Source organism: Triturus cristatus, chromosome 3_1 (genome assembly GCF_964204655.1).
Source record: "Triturus cristatus chromosome 3_1, aTriCri1.1, whole genome shotgun sequence".
NCBI lineage: Eukaryota > Metazoa > Chordata > Amphibia > Caudata > Salamandridae > Triturus > Triturus cristatus.
The window spans coordinates 49,725,634-49,748,649 of record NC_140583.1 but is presented as its reverse complement, the minus strand read 5'-3'; the positions used below and the strand labels follow the sequence as shown (position 1 = coordinate 49,748,649).

The 23,016-nt window shown below is 42.3% G+C and overlaps 1 protein-coding gene across 2 annotated transcripts in view; it reads right to left on the bottom strand.

Annotated features, from left to right (window-relative positions):
- Positions 1–5,036: 5,036 nt before the first annotated feature.
- The window catches only part of LOC146859674 (astacin-like metalloendopeptidase), a 565,544-nt gene continuing 547,564 nt past the window's right edge, over positions 5,037–23,016 (bottom strand). For both annotated transcript variants that reach the window (XM_085643427.1, XM_085643428.1), the window contains one exon: positions 5,037–5,672. In XM_085643427.1, the coding sequence (XP_085499553.1) occupies positions 5,659–5,672 (14 nt within the window). In that variant the 3' untranslated portion in view covers positions 5,037–5,658. The remainder of the gene's footprint in view (positions 5,673–23,016) is intronic.

Genomic DNA, 23,016 nt, shown 5'->3' with positions numbered 1-23,016 from the left:
GGCGCCCACATTTGACTATCATGGTAACACACACTTGCGGTCAAACATCCTTTTTATTTTCACTTCCGGGTTTCACGGATATCCTCTTTAAGAGCACGCCCGTCGAAACATTCACAAACCCGATACAGGACCGTTGGGTGACACCGTTGTATTCAACAGGTATGAAGCGCCACTTTGATTAGCACAATTAAAACCAGCGTTTTGTTTCACTCACTTGTTTCACTTACACGTTCTTTTTCACAAAGACCACCCTGCCCTATCAGCAAGGTATCGCCGGTCAAAGTGCGATTATCGCTGGATTTCCAGTGATAATCACACTGTTTTCCAGCTTGCATTTCTATCGCTTTGGAGATAAGCGTTGATGATAGCACGCTATCTCCGCGATAGAAAGCAGCGATAGCCGGCGATAATTATCCTAGCACTAAGTGCGCTTAGCGATAATTATCGCCGGCCCTTGCTGATATGCCCCCAAAATATCTAATGATAGTAAAGTGAGTATGCACCAGATAGGGTTCCAAAATCAGCCATCATGTGTGGGAAATTGCCTTTTTCTACATGGTCACCCCCACTAGTACTGATGCTTTTTGATCGGAGTGCATTGGGTCCTTGCTAACCAGTCCCCTTTCCCTAAAACAAGACAAATGTTAATTGTAACCCAATTGGCAAGGAATTTAGCAACCCTCTAAGTCCTTTGTAAATGGTACTCCTGGTACTCAGGGCACGGGTACTAAAGAGGGTCCCTATGGGCTGCAGCATATATTATGCTACACTAAGGGATCCACACACATACTGCATTCAAACTGCCATTGCAGGATGTGTAAAATGGTGCAAGCCATTTTGAAAACATGGCATTTCCCACTCCCTGTGTGCAATGTTCAAGTACACCGCATATACTATATGCAATTCACCCCTGCAGCAGGCCTTAGAGGCCTAAGGCAAGGTGCATTATAGTACATGTGAGGGCACATCTGCATGAGTAGATATGCCCCTGTGATGCCTAGTTCTATTGCTAAACTATCAACAACATGCATGCCAGTACTGAATCAACAATTTATAAAAATGTACTTCCTCAAACCACACGTGGCACTCATTGTCATTGAAAAGAGCTAGTTTATTTCATTTTTTAGTAATTTATGAAAGGAGAATTAAGAACTTATTTTTTATTTTTTGACCATAATATTTGTTGTTCAAATCTATCCAATTATTTCATAGACCACACTCCAACTCAAAACACACATGTTATAAGTTACGTGTAATGTGAACACAAATAATTTTGATGAAATTCAACATTGAATACAAAACTAATTTGTGAGTTAGGGTTCCACACACAATTAAAAATTAATAATAACGACATACATGTGAAAAATTATCAGAAACATGTAACTTATAACATGTGTGTGTTGAGTTTGAGTGTGGTCTATGAAATCATTGAAAAGATTTGAACAAAAAATATGGTAAAATATTATGGTAAAAAAATAAAAAATAAGTTCTTAACGCAGTTTTCTCCGTTAAATGGGTGTACAATAGGTGTTGCTGGGGGCTTTTTGACACTTCCCCAGATTTACAAGAAATAGTAACTCTGAGGCAGTGGCAAAAATGTACGACTCCCCGCGAGCACAACAAGGAGAAACGTCTTCATTTCTCCCCTTTTTTCTTTTTTACATATGTGCTGCATTCTGCAGCAGACATAGAAAGAGGAAAAAGCCTCTTGTGATTGTTTTTGTGGAGGAAGGTTTCCGTTTCCCTTCCTTTAAAAAATAATCATTCCCGCAAGGCAGACACCCTTGCACCATGGTTCTTGTGTCGCCGCTTAATTTACACTTATCCTGAGTATGGTCTCGCGGATTGATACCACTTGAGACCAAAATGTTGACGCTAAGCGCACCTCACTGTTCAATCTTTTGATCTCATCATCAACGTTGCAAGTATTATTCATGATAGATCGACATCTGATATTGATCCTTTGGAGAGGTGATTCTTATGCATTGATAAATGAAATCATGGAATGTAAAATACAGTTTGTATAGTGCATTGTCAGGGTACATACGGATATTATTGTTTCTTGACCCCCTGTTGTTTGATTTATAAATACAGTTTTCTTTATGATTTAATCAATTTATGTTCCTGCCCTATACTTGAATTTTTTCACAGACTTTTTTTCTAAAAACGTGCATTCGAATGACTGTTTTTTATACTGTGTAGCTGGGCTTAAATGTTGCAGTTGTCACCAGTTTACTCTTGTAGTGTTAGATAACCAATCTCACAAAGGGTGACAGGGTGCCCCTTTTTGTTTGATTGTTAACTTTCTAAAAGTAACATTTTCAGGATTTTGATTTAAAATAAGACGTTATCATTCAAGATTATTTTATATTAGTATTCAATTGAGCCCTTGCCCCATACCTCTATCTGTACCTAATCAAAATTGATCATTTAATAAATGTAATAAAGCAACCCCTTGTTAGTGAATGGGAGAGATAGGATCTACAGCAGTGACAAACAACCTTAGGAATTTCACACTACTAGGACAAAATTAAATACATTTCTTACGTTTTAAATGCAGTGCACTCTGCCCTATGAGCCTTTAGAGCCTACCTTAGGGTTGTCTTATAAGTATTAAAAATAAAGGATTAGGCCTGGGAGAAGGTTTATTTTTCCAGTTCGAAATGGCAGTTTAAAAATATTTTAAAGGGCTACTTTTAGTGGGTGGCAGAATGAGTGAGGCCGACTAGTAGCATTTAATTTACAGGCCCTGAGTACAGGTAGTATCATTTACTACGGACTCAAATTAAACACGCTAATTAGGTGTAAGCTAATTTTACCGTGTTTAGAAGAGTCAGCACAAGCACTTTAGCACAGGTTAGCACAATTGAAATGCCAACAAAAACAGGCTCAGCCAAGAAGAAGGGGTGAGGGCAAAATGTTTGGGGGTGACCCTGCAGAAAGGCCAGGTCTGACAGAAAGGAAGTAAGTGCATTATATTTCTAGCACTCATATCAAATGACACATTTACATGGATTCATGTTATAATGTACAAGATTTTTAAATATCGAAGTAGCATTCATTGTGCAATCCTGCAGTCTGATGAGAATAGATATTGTAGCATCGTGGGTGCACAAGACGCAGCGTTTTAAGTGCGTGTGGTGTAAAAGTGCAGAACGCTCTGAAGGTTTATCTGTACGTTCCAAGTATGTTCTGTTCAAGATTGTGACAGCTACAAACCTAAACACCACTGTCTTTTGTGACGCACATAGAAATCCACAGAAGTTGGTCTATTTAACGTCATTTAACTTTCTTTTTGCATCACGTCACTTGTAAGTACGTGTGTGCTTACCAGTAACATACATTCACCATATAAAGGTAAAACACGCTTTATGTGTCACCTTGGGCTTTACTTTGTGATTTAGGAGGTCACAAGGAAGGAGGAGAATGATGATGTGACCCAGTTCTAGGCACCAAAGCGGAGGGGGGGAGGGGAGTCATTGATTCAGGATGAGGCAATCTGTGAAATTAATTACACAACCCTGCTACAACATGATGCTGATTGGACATTGAGGTTTTCCTGGGCTGGACACATCTGGGGTGCTTTGGAAATTGTAAAATACTATATGATTTCTTAAAGGTAACAGTCAAGAACTGTCTTCTTTCCGAAGTTGTTGTATAATCTGTGGATCTGCTGCCGAGGGACCAGATAGGAAACCCTGAGAAGCATTACACCACTAGCAGCAAAAAGATGCAAGTTCCCTCGGTGGTTAGAAACACTTGGAAATAGATGAATACGAGAGAGAGAGAGAGGAAGAGAGAGAACGAGAGAGAGAGAGAGAGAGAGAGAGAGGGGTTATAGAGGGGTTATTGTGTGATTGTTATTGTGCATTGCTTAGTTTTGATATTGTAGCTGAATTCGTTGGTCTTAGGTTGATAATTAAACAGCCACATAGTAAAAGATTGGGTTTCAATAATAAGTCCAGGGTAAACGATTGTTTCCCCTTTGTTTTTGTTTTTTTCGGAGCCCTTCGTTTTTTGTTTATAGCTCAAACTTGGCCAGAAGGTATCGGGTATCAGAGAGCTTTACATGAGCACCAGTTGCGTTACACAAGGACACATTCAGTTTTATTAGGCATGGCGAGATATTGGGCTACATGCATCAAAATTGTAAATTGCGGATACCTAATTACAAATTCCTGAGAATCCGAATTACATAATTGCAAATTACAATGTATGAAACTCGAAGAGTTTCAGATAGCAATTACTAAATTAGCTATTACTAAATTACTAAATTAATATTAATGAGGTAGATCACAATTTGCAACCCTTAGGAATCGGAAAAATCACAGGGATGGTGGTCTGCTGAGGTCAGCAGACCACCATGTCCGTGATTGCTTTTAAATGAAGTAATTCTTTTTCGTAAAGCAGCCTGTTTCCTTAAAGGAAATCGAGATGCTTTAAAAAAGTAAAATGAAAAGTTTTCTTTCATGTTTTAAAAGTAGGCAGAGGTTCATGTGACCACTGCCAGCTCTTAAAAAAATGATATAACAAACATTTACAAAGGGGAAGGGGTTCCTTGGGGACCACTTCAAATTTGCGAATGGGTGACCACCTACAAATGCGAATGTTTTGTGACCACATTTCGGTCGCAAAACATTCCTACATACTTATGCGATTCGGTATTAGGAAGGGACACCCTAAACACGCCCCTTCCTAATAGGGAATCGCAAACCCATTTTTTCGAATCGGTAACAGGTTACTAATTCGCAAAATAGGGCTTGTTGATTCTGAAAAGCATTGTTTGCTTTCACAAATGGGCCTATTCTGCGGATCGGGCTGTTTCCGAAGGCAAAAGTGCTTGATGCATGTCCCCTAAGTAATTTGCCCAGATATTCCCCCTCCCCTCAGCACCCCCTCTCGACTACCCCCTCACAAGCCTCTTACTAAGGTCCCATTGAGGAGCCATCAGACCGCAGGCTGCAGAGCGCCTATGGGAGAGAAAAGGCGCTACCTTGTGAAATTCATTTAATCTTCAGCTACACAACGTTTTTATTTGCATTTTAAGAGGCCAGGGCAAACAAAACGACAGAGTTTAATCACTGGAATAATCAAATAGAACACAATAAGTTGGTTGAAAAACATTTAACACCTCACTACATATTAAGCAAAATATTCATGCACTTATGTAATTCTTCGGGTTGCACACTGTAATCTAGTGCCAGGATGTTTAGATGTAGTATCCTGATAGGGCTATCACATCCCATCATTAGTTGTAAGCACTGCAGAGGTAAAGGTACAAGGCACACAAGGAAGCATGTTCACATTGAACTGTTGGCCATAAGGATGAGAGCCAATGTGTGCTGGTCAGAAGTGGGTTAGAACAGACGTAAAATGTTAACATTTCAGGGAGGGGTGGGAAGATGAGCTTTGAGACTAGGCGTACACCGAGTGCCTGTCATCTCTGCGGTGAGCAGCTCACACCTTTGAGTGTCATTATCTTGAGTCCACCCAGGAATATTTAAAGATCCCGCCTTGGGATTCAGCAGCTTGTTTTGAGTTTACAGAGCTATCATTACTCAGATTCTAGAGTCCTGATGAGAGATGGTTTCTTCATGAACGTTCATTGACTCTGGAGCACTGTTTCCACCTTCACTGTGGATGTCCATCCAGTAGACTTCATTGCGATTTCACTAAGAGACAAAAACAGTACAGAATATTTCTTAATATCATCTTCACCATATTTTCTTTCTATTGCTTTTGATTTTATGTTTTCACCACTATGTTTCTTTCACCTTTCCAACAATTTCCGTGCAGTTAACTTCATAATTGAGGTTTTCCCTGGCTATTCGTATATATGCATCCCTCTTTGTTATTCTTTCTTGGCCTGTGTCCATATATAAATAAACATATTTATATGTATGTATAGACACACATATCTATCTATCTATCTATCTATCTATCTATCTATCTATCTATCTATCTATCTATCTATCTATCTATCTATCTATCTATCTATCTATCTATCTATCTATCTATCTATCTATCTATCTATCTATCTATCTATCTATCTATCTATCTATCTATCTATCTATCTATCTATCTATCTATCTATCTATCTATCTATCTATCTATCTATCTATCTATCTATCTTTCTATCTATCTATCTATCTATCTATCTATCTATCTATCTATCTATCTATCTATCTATCTATCTATCTATCTATGTACACACACACAGACATTTATAGATATTGAATATTTATATAAACCATATATGCAGATGCACACAGTGCCACATACTATTTATTACCATTGTGGAAGGGGGCAGTAGGGTCATAAGTCACAAGTGGTAGAGTCTCGAGTAAGTCATAAAGCCCCTCCTCTACCTTATCAATGGGAATAATTAGCACTTGTGCTCTCTGCATCTGCATATATTTACTCCATGATATATTTGTATGTGGACTTGTTTTAACAAAGCGTATTTAATGAATACCATAATGCAAGCATTTAACCTTGTGCAGTATGGTACAATCACACTGATGAGAGCTTGTGACTATTAGGAGAGCTGTTTCCTGTGCAAATTATTTGAAACATTCAATCTCTGACGCAATCAAGAGTGTTTTTCCAATGTCAAGAGGTTATAAATTACGTTTAGTATTAAACCAGTTATGGTTAGGAACGCTTTTTTACTAAAAGGTGTTTTGGTATTAAGTTTGGCGCCATGTGATGAATCTCATGAAACATTTGAAAAAAAGTTTATGCAGTTTTGGTTTGGTGTGCACAATTTTATACAGATTTATCAAGCAGGAGGCAAAAAATGGGTTTGAAAAGGATACAAGTTATTTAACTGTAATGATGGTTTTGCAGCCAGAATAGCTTCTAGCTTCTAGATTCTAGATTCACATGCTGCCATCTAGTGGTTGGAACTGGAAAGACCTACTTCTTGTAAAATGTTTGTTAGGTTGGGCCTAGGCATGGCATGAGTTGTATCTCCGAGACATGCTGTAATCACTCTATGGGCTTTCAGCCGGCCCACTGGCTTTTTATTGGTTACTTCGATTGTTGTGTTCCTTTATATTGGCTAATATGTCTTTTCAGTTCCTCCCTTTTGTTGTTCGTTACCGCTCAGACAACAGAGCCTAAATTCTGATAACATTCCAATGTTGTGTTAAAGGGTTTGGTCTTGGAGCTATTGTCTTTGCTCCCCGCTCATGTTGAACATACAAGTATGTTTTGTGTGCAGCTCTTTCTTGCCTGTACGAGCACTTCCCACAATTGTATGAGGTTTGTTTGGCTGGATCAGCTTTTTAATGTGAGCACAAACAGCTTTTTGATATGAGCACAAACAAACTTAGTTTAATTATTTTATTTAGGAAGCTGTGTGTCTTTTATTTGATCATAGTGGGGGGCGTCAGCATGGCACCCACTTTGTGGGTGGTGCTCTTCATGTTTCAGCATGGTGACCCGAGCATAACTTTTTATCTACATGGTGCACGCTTGTTTTAGTTGCTTCCTGTGATCATTGCTTTTTTCTTAATTGCTTGTTGCCCCATCGCTACCACGTTGTTGCTTAATGCTGCTGTTTCTCTCCTTACTACTTTGCTCTTTGCCCCCTATATATTCTGGGTTATCATATCAAATGCATCAAAGTGCTGCATTCCACTTTCAGGTGATATTTGAGAGTACGTGTGCATCAACACAAAGCTGTGTTGTGACACGCTGAACTCTCAGCACGGATGGATTGAGACGGTTTGTAAACAACCCCGTTGTGAACCTAGCCTCAGATTCTGTTTCCTACCTACACCTCCTTGTACCTAAACTGTACCATGGCGTCCTCATACTGTCGTCTCTTCTGAGCTGCCTCTCAGCGAGCCACAAGATGCTCTTCATTGGGGAGACCTGTCTTGTAAGGAACATGAGGCAGGTAAGTATGACTTCTGAGAAGTCATAGTTAATCAGGTCCAATAAGTAAGTCCAGAACATCAGAGTCCAGTAGCATGTGGGTCAATGTTGCTGAGTTGACTGTTAGCTAGGACGTAACTGGAAGGCACCTCTTTGAAGTTTGAACCTACATTTACAATATTGAAAGCTAGAGGAGAAGCCTACAAAGCTGCATGTGTTGGATTGAGGCAAGAGGCGTACAACTGCTGCTTGTTCTGTTAGCCAGGAACAAAGAGGTAAAGCTGTTCTTTTACACTAACCTTTCAAACCAGCATTCTTCCAAATGGGCGTAATTTTGTAGGAAACGCTGGTACATGCTCTCCCATCCTCTGTGACACCACCATGCTTTTTCTGGGAAAACTTATCCTTTTTTACAACCTGCAGTATAACACGTCATTGACGACCCTGCTCCGCCAAGGGGCTGGTAACAGGTCGGAGATGTGGACTGTTACAGAACACTTCTAACTTCTTAACTGAAGTAAAAGTTGACAGTTGGTCTTGGCTTTCACGTAATGACTGTTCCTATCAATTGCAGGAACGATATTAATTTGAAGTCCTGAAAAACATGCCATGGTTTCTGTGCCAAGATACATGTAGTTACACTTTGAACCTGACCCCACCTTTTAAAAGACACACTGTCCTGCTCATATGGCTGATAGACCGGCAAGGGCTCATTGCAGGTCGTTATATGGTGTGACATGGTGTTTTTGCATCACTGAGTACTTGCTTGCCAGCATGCTTTAATGTTTGCCACTGCTTACTGGACATACTCTAACCTCTACACATGTCGAGAAATAATTCAACAATATTGTATAATGTGTGATATAGTTAACCTGTACTTTAGAGTTTTTTGGTCGAGCCTGTTGTGCTTTTGCTGTCAGGGGATCTCTGTTGTATGTACTTTGTAGGGTTTGACTCCTCCCATCACTTTTGATTGGCTCATTTGATTGTCTTGTGAAAATATAGCCTTGACAGTGGGTAATTGGGCTTCCTGGTCCTCCTCTTTTTGATGTTGTTTACTCCCCTGAAGTATTGCCACAGGTCCTGTGCACTTCAGCTTTTTCCTATTTACTGTTGAGGGACTTTTTGAGTACATTTAAACAGCTGTGTACAGATGCAACAGGTAACCGTGTTTTCAGTATATGTCATTGTGTTTTCAAAGACTTTGTGCGTGTCTTCATTTTCAGTTTCAGTTTCGTATCCGATTATATGCAATCGTGTTTTAAAATGCTCGAGGTGCCCTTGGCGTACACAGAGGTGGGCGCTCTGTCGCTTTCCAGTGAGGTGATCGTGCATCTCTTTGCTGCCTGCACCCAATCGGCTTCGGGCCTCGGCCGCCTATTGACGCTGGCAGGGCTGTCTCGTCTACCCAGCGCTTTGGCTTGAACTGCAGATCAGCGTGGCTTTTTTTTTTTACTAGTGCGAACGTGAAAAAAAGGTCAGGAAAATACTGGCCATGTGGCTTTTCTATGCATCTCACAACACATATTAATATCAAATTCAAAATCAGTAACGAGGTTATTCACAGTGATCTGAACTAATACAGGGAATAACTCATTCTTATTGTGCAATAGGTCAAGTGTGATGTTCTCCGCTCTTCAGCTTAGACGGTTTATATGTATTTTGCATGATCTTAAAAGGCTACTGTTAAGACATAACGCTGCCCACCCTTGTCCTCCGGTTTTAAGATCTTCCCTGTGTGGATTCATGTATTGCACATTCTTCCTGAAGGAGGGGCGATGTCTTGGTTGTGGGAGTTTTGATCATGGAGGAGGTTTCCTCGAATTGGCCCCTTCACTCCTGCTATAGCTCAAAATGTCCAGAATGTTATGTTGTCCCGACTTTGCTGGTCACATGCCACATCTGTATGGGCAAGGTAGGGGGCGGGAAATGCAGACACTGGCATCCGGGATAGAGGTGGAAGGTGGAGACAGAACAGAAATGGCGTTTGATTGCTGTGCTACTCAAGGTCTGCGTACTGCCTGATGCAGTGGTGACCATTAAAAAGCAGCATTTATTTACACTTTAAATACCGCTCCACTTATAGGAATGCTTGTGCCAAATTTATAAACTAAAGTCTGATAAATATATATGAGATCCTTGCAAACGTACCTGGGCTTAACCACATTGATTTGTGGTACATTTAGGCTCCTTTTTTTTTTACTAACGATGTAGGCCTGCATGTCTCCAGCTGCATTCTGATTAGTTGGTAGACTCAGGACTTTTGGCTAGAAATGTAAGCAGCTTCAGCTGAGAAGCCAGTTTTCGGGTGTTTCCCGTGGCATCTAACTATAGCTGTTTTAAAAAGGATCCGTGCAAGTCAGCCAGATATGTGGCAAGAGTTTTCTTAGTAGAGAAATCATGTGCTGTGCAAAAATACACATGAACAAGAGTTCACCCTCTGGCCGTCCTATTGTGTCAGGTATCTTAGGATTTTAATGGTGGGTCTTGATATTGAAAGCCTGTATACAAGCTAATCACAAGATATCACTTTGAATACCATTGAAGAGATACTCTTCAAACAAATATGGCATTTCAGAACACCACTACATTTAGCATTGGAATGCCACAGACTGGCTCTCACTGATAATTTTTTTGAATATGAAGGTTTCTCTGTACCTACAAGTTCTTGGGGCATCTATGGGCAGTACTTTTACTCCAAGCATGGCAGGACTATATGTGAGCTAACTAGAAGAAACTTGTACCTTGACAAATGAGAACCCTTTTCTGCATAGGATTATTTTTTGGAAGCGTTATATTGATGACATATTCATCACCTAGGAAGGAAATTAAACAACGATTCTGGAATTCCACAACTGGCTGAATACACAAGATAGGTTCCTAAAATTCACTAGTACAATCAATAAAACAGCTCTTGTATTTCTGGATGTAACAATTTCAAGTAAATAAATAAATATGGAAACGAAAACTTAATATAAACCTACAGATACAAATAGCTTGTTGCTACAAATAGTTTTCATCCACTATCTTTGAAGGAGAAGCTACTGTAAAGTCAGTTTTTATGCCTGAGAAGGAATTGCACAAATTTGCAGGATTATCAAACTTGAGCAAAAGAACTGTCATCAAAAATTACAATACAAAATTATCCAGATCAGATTATCAGAAAATGTGCAAAACGGGCAAGATACCAAAATCAAGACATATTACTGCAATATAAGGAAAAGAGCAATGCACCGGAAACTTTGACCAGCATTACAACCTACAATATACCTTCTGATCATTTGAAAACAATCGTTCATATAAATTGAAAATAATATCAGGGCCTTTGAATTTGAAAAAAGCAAGATTTAACCCATAAAAGAGCAAAGAACTTGCGGGACTGTTTAGTTCATACAAGGCCAAAAACAGTAAGCGAAGAGACAAACAGTATTACCGTGCTATCCTACATCAGACACTAAAACAATAAATTTAGGAGAGAATCAAATCTGGACAATTAAAAAATATACTAATTATAACACTGCATATACAATATGTATAATTATGTGCCCATGTGAATTAAGGTATGTGGACATGTAGAAAGGTGAAGAATTGCATATGAGAGCACAGGAGCTATATTAGGCAGAAGAAATCTACAACATGCATGAGTAATCACTTTTTCAATATGGGCCTTTCAGAGAATGATTTAATGATTTGGATCATTTTGAAAACCTTGGATCATGTTAATGCGCAACCAAACCAGAATCTATTACAAAACATGGATTTATCGATTGAGGGCCTTTAGATTTGGCTTGAATGACAATATATGTTGGCCCCAGATTAATAATTAGATGAGATACGGAAATACTCTGGTTATATTAGCTAGGCGACATTTGATATATGTCCATCTACCATCTTAAAAAAAAAATCCTGATACTTGTCTAAGGGCAATAAATCTCTTTCCCTACAGGTTTATATATGCCACAAATAATGAATAATGTCCTATTGATTAACTATTTTTGAGTGGAGTCCTTAATTCTGTATATTCCAGATCCCTCCATTAGTTAAGAGGAGTTTTGGCATTTGACAATTTCGGCCTTTATAAATAATAAATTACTTTCCTCTGTTTCCCCCTTTTTTAATAAACAATTAAAAAAACGAATTCTTAAGTACAAAGCCCTTGTATATTAGTTCCCTATAGACATAGAAGAACATGCACTGTGCTAAGTGATGAGTCTTTTTAGTAACTTTTCTATGTCGAGAAGATTCAACATCTCGTGAATGACATAACGTATGTCTGCTTTGAAAAGTAATGGTTTGAAACATCAGCCATTTAGTGTGAGTCAACCGAAGCTCAGAAAACCGGACAAGGACCAGGCAGAATGTATCCCCCTTGATGTGGCCGTATAAAGCAAAAGTTCAGTGAGTACCTTAGAAATAAAAGATTGGTTGCTTTTCCCACCTTTTCTTTCTGCTTCTCAGATGGGAGGATTGTCCTCCATAGTTTGCCTTCAGTGTTTTTCATATATGAAGCAGTAAATTGGCAAGTTAATCTTTTCAATTAAAAACATTTATGGGTTGGCTCAAAAAACTTTTAGCAAACAGGGCGTTTTTCTACGAAAAGGCTTTTGTGAGCGGTATGTTTATCCATAACCTTTCTGCTTTAAGACATTTGTTAGCAAAATTGCTTCTGGGTATTCCATGCAAATGGTATCAACAAAGCGTTTGTGGGACTGAAATCACAATTTCCCCAGCTTTCAGGGACTGACAGACCTTTGTCAGAAAACCAACATTTTTTTACAGTTTTAGCATTTTACTGGGAAATAGCCTATTTTTGCCATTTTTTGTGCAGTCAACCTTCTTCCAGTGAATGGTAGAAATGGGTATGAAAGCAATAATGGATCCTGGAAAGCTATACATTTTAGAAAAGTAGACATAATTCTGAATTCAGCAAAGGTCCATTTGTGCAGATCCTTCAAGGTTTCTTTATAGAAACTAACAGTTGAAAATAGGAAAAATTGCAAATGAGTTAACCTCTACCATGCTCGTGACGACCGGGAGCCGTCACGCGTCATGGTGGGCGTGTGCGCACAACGGCCCCCGGCTGTCCGAATCTCCGCTCACTAATGGAAACGCCCGCACAGCGCGGAAATTCTGTGTGCATGGAAGGGGTTAAAATAACAGCCATTTGTGCCAATATTTTCACCTGTAATTTTTCTAATTATGACAGATGTTTGAAAGCAATATACCGTTACATCCACTGGACCTTTCTGGTAGTGGGGATATATAGGACTTGTAGGTGCACCAATAACCCGACGAACCCAGAGCCAATAACTGAGCAGCTTCTTGCAATGTTTTTAGGGCTCGCGCAGCGAGAGCCCTTTTGTGTGGGTTTCAAAATGGAGCCTGGAATCGCACACGCTTGTGCGTGTGCTTTTCCTTCTGGCTTCCGCGATTGGCCTTTGCGTGCGTGTTTTTCACAAAGACGGCACGCAGTAGGCCAAAGGTGGGCGCATTGCTCCGCCCACGGCCTATTGGTGTCTATTACGCGCACCAAAGACCATGTGGTTTCAATTATCGTGCCCAGACACTGGTGCGATAATTGTAAACACATGTTTCGTTGTGGCGCACGTGCACACGCGCCACTCACGCGCGTGTTTTTTTTTTTACAATAGCGATCGCTTTCGCGATCGCTTTCAGTGCAGCTTTATTTGTTTGAACTGGTATGTAATGTATTCTGCTCAGCGGGGAACTGTACTGCTTTGAATCTTTTTTCCCGGTGCGTCTGCGGCAGCTTTTGAGGCAGGATGCTGGTCGTTATCCTGCCCAGGAGCTACCAGAGCCGGCGTGGACAAGAGGTAGTTGGTTGGCTGGTGAAAAACTGCTTCTCTCCTGTTTTATGATGATGCACGATGCCGGGTCCTCGCTGCTGAGCTGGTAATGTTAGCATGGGGGTGGCGGTAACCATGAGGGAGGGGTTCTCACAAACACATGGACTCTCCCTTTGGGGCTACGGCTACATCACCCAGTGCCCAGCGGCTTTAAACAGAAACTGATTGAATCCCCTCCCTTTCCCGTACCCAGCAACTCGGATTAAAATAAGAAATTGTAATCCACTCGCGTCCCGTGTCCCCTTTCCATTTCAAACCGCTAATTCTGACACCTCTCCAGGATATTTTCTTAAACATATTTTGAATGGAAGCATCTAATAAAAAAAAAAGAGTTTGTTTTTCGCAAAATCCACGCGTGGTGGCTAGCAACAGGGCGGTGCTTGTGGCTTTTTCTCCGTCAGCTGTTGTGTTTTTCAATGAATGTAGTTTTGCGCTTTAAATGCAGAGTGCCCCCGCCCGTCCTTTAAAAGGATATGTGTGTTTTTCAGGGCACAGGTTACCCCAAGGTTGACAGTGGTGAGGGTGGTGCATGTTTCTTCCTCCTTCCGCATTAGTCTCCACCTTTGCTGTGGTCGCTGACAGGTGAGCGTGCAGATCCTGCAGGAAAAGCGATGATGTTGCAAAACAGATTACACTGGCGCGTCATCGGGAGGCTCCCTGCCCACGAGGCGCAGAGCAGTGACACGATGCTCTCAGCAGTACCAGCCTCCCTACTGCCTGCAGTGGACCAAACTGTTGATATGTTATTAAATTGTACATTTATATAGCGCTTTGTATGCCGAACGACGTCAGAGCGCTTTGTGCTCGAGTCAACTGTGGATATATTGTACAGTTTCAACTGCAGGGTGATGTGGCTTATGATTGTTGCTATGCATCGTCTCCATAGTTCTCAGTTCTGTGCTGCTCAGCCAATGTGTGTGAGGTCACTAAATATTGAGGAGTGCCTTGGTTGACAGAACAAGCATTTGCAATGCAATAGGTCTCGCTTTCACGCGAGTTTGAGCTATTGACATTGCAAATAACAATGCCTTTTATTTTTGTTTTCGTTTTAAAAACATAAATAGAAGGCATTGTCATTTACAGTGTAGAAGGGTATGCTCAGACGTGAGTCCCTTGCTCATTGCACCATCAGGATTCAGGCAAGCCGGGCCGACGAAGGCTGTGATGCCAGAAACCGGTCCCCGGAAGCTTGTTTCCTTCCCAGTATAAGAATTGGCTTGGTAGTTTGGTTTGCCCTGTTCCCATCATGCACTGGGACAGGTACAGACTAATTTGCACCCCCTTTTTCCCAAATCATTGTCATTTACAATGCCAATAGCTTAAACTCGCGTAAATGCGAGACCTATTGTATTGCAAATGCTTGTTTATTATGTACTGGCTATACAGCAATTCATTTGGGAAAATATATACAGTGAAAAATCGAGATGGAAGGCAGAAATGTATCGAAAGTCAATAGGTAATAACAGCTGCTCTACAATTCTGTGTTACCCAAAGTCTTCTGATAACAAGCATTTACAATGCAATGGTCTCGGCATTGTTAAAGTTAGAGCTATTGGCATTGCTCATGACATTATTTTTGTTTATGTTTTTGTTTTTAAAACATTTAAAGAAACGGCATTGTTATTTACAATGTCAATCGCTTAATCTCTCTCAAATGTGAGACCTATTGCATTTGCACCCACACACAGAGCCACACACACAAAGCCACCCACCCACACAGAGCCACCCACACAGAGCCACCTACACAGAGCTATTCACATAGAGCCACCTACACACAAATAGAGCCACCCACACAGAGCCACCTACACACACACAGTTACCCACACACAGACAGAGCCACCCACGCATAGAGCCACCTACAAAAAAGCCACCCACACAGAGCCACACACAGAGGCACACACATACACACACATACACATAGAGCCTCCCACACACACACAGAGCCACCCACACTTACACAGAGCCACACACACAAAGCCACACACACAGTGCCACACATACATACACAGAGACACATACACATACACACACAGCCACACACACACACATACAGAAGCACACACACACACATAGATCTAGACACATACACATTGATCTTGGGAGCCAAAGCAGAAGTGGCACCGTTGTTTCTAGATCTTTGCATTTATCACTAAAAATTAAGCATTTAAAAAAAATAAATGACTAATAAAAATTGACAGATTATCTGAAAGGTGGAAAAGACGTTTTGAGATTTATGATTTTTGAAGCAGCGAAATAAAAAGGAAAGAAAAGTGTGTGTCTCTGTGCGACACTCATAGAGAAGGAAATAAATATCTACAAGAATGGAAAGGAATTGAGAGGATGAAAGAAAATGAAGTGGGAAAGAAAAAGAAATAAGAATAATATATGAGAAAAGAGGATAAGAAGAAGCGAAAGAAGGAAAGAGAAGGACAGTATGTGTGTTCGGGTGAGACTCACTGGAGCGTCATTTTTCGTGTGCATAGATCTATGTCCTAAACCTGTGCGATGTCTACTCCCGGTCGTGTTTTCAGCCACTCACTGGGGCTCTAATAACGGCTGGTGCAGCTGTGCAAGTGTGAGTGTGTGGTGATACACGACGCAAGACACACCCTCTCAGTGAAGGGGGGGAGGGTCGGCTCCGGGGACACTCGTGCATGAGGCAAGGAATCAAAGTGCTGCCCACCCGCAGTTCCCCAACAATTTTAAGAAGTGTAAACAATGAAAGCGCTTTAACTGGTCTGGGGACAGACTTTGCCAAAACACTGACGAAATCTAGAATTAATGCTTGTTAACCATCTGTATTTGGCACAGCGGCCTGCAACAAGGGGCGCAGGAGGCTCTACACCAGCCCGCACAATTTGAAAGATTTTAAACAGAGAAGAACAATTATATATATGCTCAACATCTAGATGGGACTCGAGGTTACTTTGCCTCCGCCATTTTAGAAGCCATTTAAGAATATCAATTTGTAATGCAATAGGTCTCGCATACCTTTTGTAAACATACTTCAGTGGCGCCCTGCCGCACAGGAGAGCCGTGAATGTCCATCCCTGGTGTATGTGTCATTCTGTCCAGCTGGAGAAGCGCTGCATTGACGCAGACGACCTGAGTGGCTCACAGACCTCTCCTCGCCCCGCCCGTCTGGAGAAGCCGAGCAAGCCTGCGCATTCCAGTGAAGCACCGAGCGCCTCGGGGACTCGTGGCGATACCCTCTGCTAGTCTATTACACAGATATATGAGGGCGAGATTGGGAGCCGGTCTGGAGCGACTTTTTCTCTCCCCGCCTTCATTTGCCTCGGCTGCTGTAAGAGCAGACGGCACCGAGGAACCCGTGAAATCCTTAACCTGGACGTGGCCGTCGGGGACTGTTACTGTCGCCCCCTCGCTCCTCCACCGCCTCAGTTAACAGCAAGCCTGGTTGTGCGCAGCTTATATACATAGCTGTGCAGCTTGCTGATTACATCTTGCCTTTGGGAAATGTCTGCTGTCAGGGTTAGATTAGAGTAAGGGCACGAAACTCATCGAGCCTAACTTGGAAAATGATGCTAAATACGATTCAAGAGCGGACAGGAAAGGGACGTTCCCACGGTCACACAGTGCATCAGCCAGGACCAAAAGCAAGCCACCCAAAACGGAAAAGGAGAAAATCGAGTGTAAAAGAGAAAGGGGAAGAGAGAAACGGGAAAAGGGAAAAGAAACAACGAGAAAGTAAATTAAAAAAAGAAAGTAAAAATAGAAGAGAAAGTAAAGACGAAAAACTATTTGACTTGACTTGAATGGAAGACATTGGAAAGTAAAACCGGGTAAAACGGGGAAACAGTGAGAAGTGCACAAATGAGACACGCAAATAGAGGTGCCCCGAAGGAAACCTCCGCTTGTCGTCCAGGGCGTCACTGGTGCCAGTGAGCCCAGCCACCAGGGGAGGCTCCAGACGGTGAAGTTCACTGGCTTACAACAGTGCAGATATGTACACTGGCCAGCCACTAGGCAGGGCGAGATGCTGCATATTCGGACCCGCCACTGAAGGGTCGTCCCTGCTGATGCCACCCCCGGCAGATCACCGCGCTCTCCCCACTGGGCTGTGGGCAGGACCACTGGAATTATGTGGCTGCAGATGACCACCTTATGCGGTAGGAGTAATCACCAAAAGAAAGTCGAAGCAGCACAAAGGCGAATTATGAGGCACAATGTGAAACTTGGACATTTCAGTACACGTTGCACAAAAGGCGTCTCCACCTTTAAATAAAAGGGGAATTCTTATGTGCTTCGCGATTTTGTCTGGCATCGAAGCACTTCACGCCATTCGGTTTATACTGCCCAGCCAGCCGCCCGGAATAAGGCAGTTCGTGCTATCCTGCTGCCATTGGGGGCGCTGGCAGTGACCTCACTAACTTCTCCGTGTAGCAGTGCTGCCTTGTATACGTACCTGAAGCTTCTGTGAACAAGTCTTACGTGCTGCCGTGGCAAGCGAGCCCAGCTGCCAGTCGTTGAGGGAATCGCCCTGAACACCACCATGTTTCTCCGAGGTCAAGCAGAAATGCCTCGGAGTAACGCAGCGGCATTCTCAGATTCGGGGGCGTGTTTTTCTTTGTCTCCTCTTGCCATTGGCTGGAATGTTTACATTCCAGAGGAGAGAAAGAAAGTAAAAAACACGCCCCCGAATCCGAAAAAGACGGGGCTTGTTTGGAGAGACAAAGCTCTTCTCCAATGGCTGACCAGCATTTAAGAGGCCAGCCAATGGAGAAGAGGGGAGAAGAGGGGCGGGTTCAAGCCCCTCTTCTGAAAAACATTAGATATCGGAGCGAGACTGCGCAAGCACAGCCTTCGCAGCTGAGACCTAAAAATGGTACCTCACTTGTGTGGGTAGACCTAGTGCCCGTGACAGGAAACGGCTCCAAAAGCAATGTGGACACACTTCATTTTAACAGTGAAAACGGACCCTTTTTTTGTACAGTGCCTAGCTGTAGTTTTGAACCCTAGCTCTACCGGCACCTAGGGAATCCTAGCAAACCTATACATTTTGAAATCTAGACAGCAAGGGGAATCCAGGATGCGGTGACTTCTCTGGCTCTCATCAGGTCCTGTTACCCAGAATCCCTTGCAAGCCTCAACCGTTGTCAAAAAAACACATTTTCCTCCCATTTCTGTGGTGGAAAGTTCTGGAATCTGCGTGGATCCACAAAATTCCACCTACTCCGCATTCCCCAAAATCTCCCGAGAAAAATGGTACCTCACTTGTGTGGGTAGGCCTAGTGCCCGCGACAGGAAACAGCCCAAAATACACCGTGAGACACCACTATTCACAGTGAAAACTGACCCTAATTTTACAAGGTGCCTAGCTGTAGAATTTTAACCCTGGCTCTCCCGGCACCTAGGGAAACCTAGCAAACCTATACATTTTTGAAAACTAGACACCCAGGGGAATCCAGGATGGGGTGACTTGTCTGGCTCTCACCAGGTTCTGTTACCCAGAATCCCTTGCAAACCTCAAAATTTGTAAAACAAAAAACACATTTTCCTCACATTTCTGTGGTGGAAAGTTATGGAGTCTGTGTAGATCCATAAAACTTCACCCCCCTGCATTCCCCAAAGTCTTCCTCAAAAAATGGCACCTCACTCGCGTGTGTGGGTCAAGTACCCGCGACAGGTAAGGGGCCAAAACGTATTGAGGATACATCAAAATTACCTATCACAAAACAACCTGGTTTTGCAAAAGGGTCACCTGGGATTTTGGCCCCGGGCTGAGCAGCCACCTTGGGAAACTACCAAACCCACACATTTTTGAAAACTAGACACCAGGTGGAGTCCAGCGAGTTATGACTTGCGTGGACCCCCCAACGTTTTACTACCAAGAACCCCCTGCAGAGACCTGGGGGAATGCTGAGTGGTAGGAAATGTGTCTCAGCCAGGTGATCCTACAACTTTTCCATACAGAAATTTGAGAAAAAGTTGTTTTTTTCATGAAAATTTAAGGTTTGCAGGGGATTCTCAGGGGCGTAACACAGGCCCCTGCAGCCCCCGCATTATGGGGGGGGCCCCTGTGCTCCAGGGGCCTCCTCACTCAGCAATCCTCCTAATCATAAATTAAATGGTGCGCACGCCCGGCCTCTTATTAAGAGGTCAGGCATGTGCACCATTTAATTAATGAAGAACCTCTGAGGCCCGGCCGGGGCCCAGGCGTGCGTGCGCACCATTTAAATTTTTTAATAAATTAAATGGTGCGCACGCCATTAATTAAATGGTAGGTGGGTGCACGCGGCGCGCAGTTGTCACTCTCTGCGTCTGCGCGGTCTTCATGGTGGGGCTGGTGACCAATGCCATTGAATTTACAGTCATGCGCATTGCGGAGCGCGTGCAATTAAAAGTGCGTGTGAGACTTGTGAGGTGAACCCACCCACGCCAGACACAGGGAGCAGAGCCTGTGCTGCCCGCAGCTGGTACTAATGAGCAGTGGCAGAAATCAAAATGGTGATTTTTTTGAGGTAAACAATATCATTTGAATAGAGTTGTGGAGGTGGTCGCTAAGTTGAATCGAGTGGCAATAGTTGCCAAACTTGTGGGCATAAGGCAAGGGAAGAGAGTAGAGGTTATTTACTTTTTTTTCCTTTGGTGACTACGCCTAATGAATGACTAAAAAAAACAAGGGCATCACATGTTGAAAATTATTGCATATAAATTAGTCATTATTTTCAGAACAGAGAGCACCCAGGCGTGAATCCTAACAGTGCTCAAAATACCGTGTTTTATTATGATTTGTAAGACTACATTGACAATTTTTGCTGGTGTTCAAGTGCAGTCCGCTATGGCCGATCTCTCTTCCTGTTCAGAAAACATATTTCATTTACCATCATTTAGTTTAGAATTGTGTTCATTTAGAAGTGACAATGATTGGGGAAGAGAGGAATTAGGCTGCCACCGGTGTGTGCCTTTGTAAGTGTAAAGTAAACTGCAGTTCTGTTACTTCATGCCTCACAGACAGGCAGTACATTAAAGGTGATTACAACAGTTGGTAAGTTTATTTTCTATTTAGTGGAAAGGGTATGATCTTAAACATACAATCTTGTTCCTCTTACAAGCTAAGTAGAACTCTAAGTGCAACATAGAATAGCCAGGCGAGTAAGGCAGCGGGTTCTCCTGAGAATATCCTACAACAGAGTAGCAGGTGCTTTTTGCTTTCAACTGAACCAGGAGGGAATCTTTTGGGCTGCTTCTAAAGGGATTGTGTGTTTTTTTTCTTTTCTAGAACCTATCATATCCTGGAATCTCCTATGATTTCCCTAACTTAGTAATACAAAGTCACTGTTTTTTCCAACAACACTGCACATTTCGCCCTTTAGCAATTATTTTTCAGGAGCTACCAGTGTGGACTGTCACGGTGGGCATTACTGTGATTCAGTTGGAGAGCCATGTGTGTTTTATGATAATGTAGCTGTGAGAGGCACCTGGAAATGCACTCCGAACCATATTCTTTGCTGTTTTGTTATGTGCACACCACATTTTTGTGAGTACATGTAACATCGATACCATGATCCCCAAAGCTAATGGGTGATAATGTGTTTTCCCATGTATGTTAGCACACGTTATCTGACCCTCATTGGATGTAATACAGCTGTTGGGAAGAGAGAGTGATGACCCTGTGGCATAGCAAGCTTAAGTGTGAGAGCAAGGGCCCAAGTTGTCTCATTGGAGTCAAAAAAATAGAGTGGGAATCAGGACTGGCACCTCTTGATCCCTGAACCCAGAGTAATTAAACCTGACTTTGAAATGGCTTCCTACCTTGCCCTTCTCTACCTGGCCCTATTTTCATGTCCTTTGCAGCGAAAAAGCTGATCATTTCTCCACAGCCATATTAAAAAAATAATTGGCAAACCCACTAAGGTAATCCATGTCTGTGAGGTAACTCTTGTTTACATTTCACGTGTTTTACTTTATTCACATTCTAGGACCATTTGTTGTTTCCAAGATGCTGTTTTTCTTTAGGTTCTTTTCATGTAGTTTATTGATATTGCATTGCCCTTGCTTTGAACTGGGTAATCTTTTGGTGTCTGTGCAAGCTCGGGTTGTGGGTGAGATTTTATAACGGGCCACGTTTGAGAGCTCTGGAGCAGAGGCGATAGGGATACTAAAGTTCTCCAGGCCCTGACAGTGGGCCATAAAGGTGTTCAGAATACATGTTCCTCCAGTCTTTGGCCTCCCTGCAGAACACACAGAGCAATGGTAATATATGCCACTTGTAATTGTAAGTATATGGAAAAATGTGTGAAGGAGGTACAAAGCTACAGAAAGATTGATAGGGCGAAAGTAAAAAAAAAAGTGCTTACAGGTGAATGTGTGTTGGAGGGTTGGGGAAAAAAGTATGTGCTGAAGGACAAAGTGAAAATAGGGTGCGGAAGAGGAGAGAGATGAGGTGTGGAATATACGGAAAGATGTGGGAAGGAAAAGGGTGTAAGCTGCTCACAGAGGCTGCGGAGGTAAGTGATGTGAAGTGGAAAACAGGAGTGATTGTGACATTCTGAAGACCACTACTTTTTTCACAGACATCAGTAGTTTTTAATTCACAGCCACATATTTTGGGAATTGAAAACTTTGAAAATCTAGTTTGTCATATCCGTAACATTGGTACTCATTTATCTGATACCCCTAAGAAGCATTGGCAAGGCTTGTTTCAGGCACATGTCCGCTTTGTGAGATGCATTTGAATACTAGTCAGATAGCAGACTGTGTGAAGCACGGGATTTTAGTTTACATGTTTTAAGCAACACCCGTAATTACATAGGCTGTACCTCTCAGAAAGGATTCATAGTTATGCTTCTTTGGCCTTACCACTTTTCGAGATCCCCCCAAACCTTTTTCACCCCACATAAAGCCATGGTGGAAATCAAAATGATGTATTGTCAAAGTCAGACAAACAATACATGATCAGGATAGGAGAAATATTTTCAAGGTTGCTGGAATCGATGCCGTTTTCCATATGCTGATTACATATATGATCAGGAATACTTTGTTCCCGATGACATGTAGGGCATGATTACAATGTCAGGTGGACTATTGCGGTCACAGGACCGACTGACCACCAGTTGTGGTCCCGATACCACAATTACAATGCGACCGCACATGGTGCGTTCGCACACTCCCATTTCTCTATCTGAGCTTGTGCTGCAGCCGCAAACCGGCCGTAGCACAAAGTCCCATGGAGAAATGTGAGCCTGTGTAAATCCCCATGCCATGTGGCAGGCACCTCACGGTGTCTGTCACACAGTTCAGA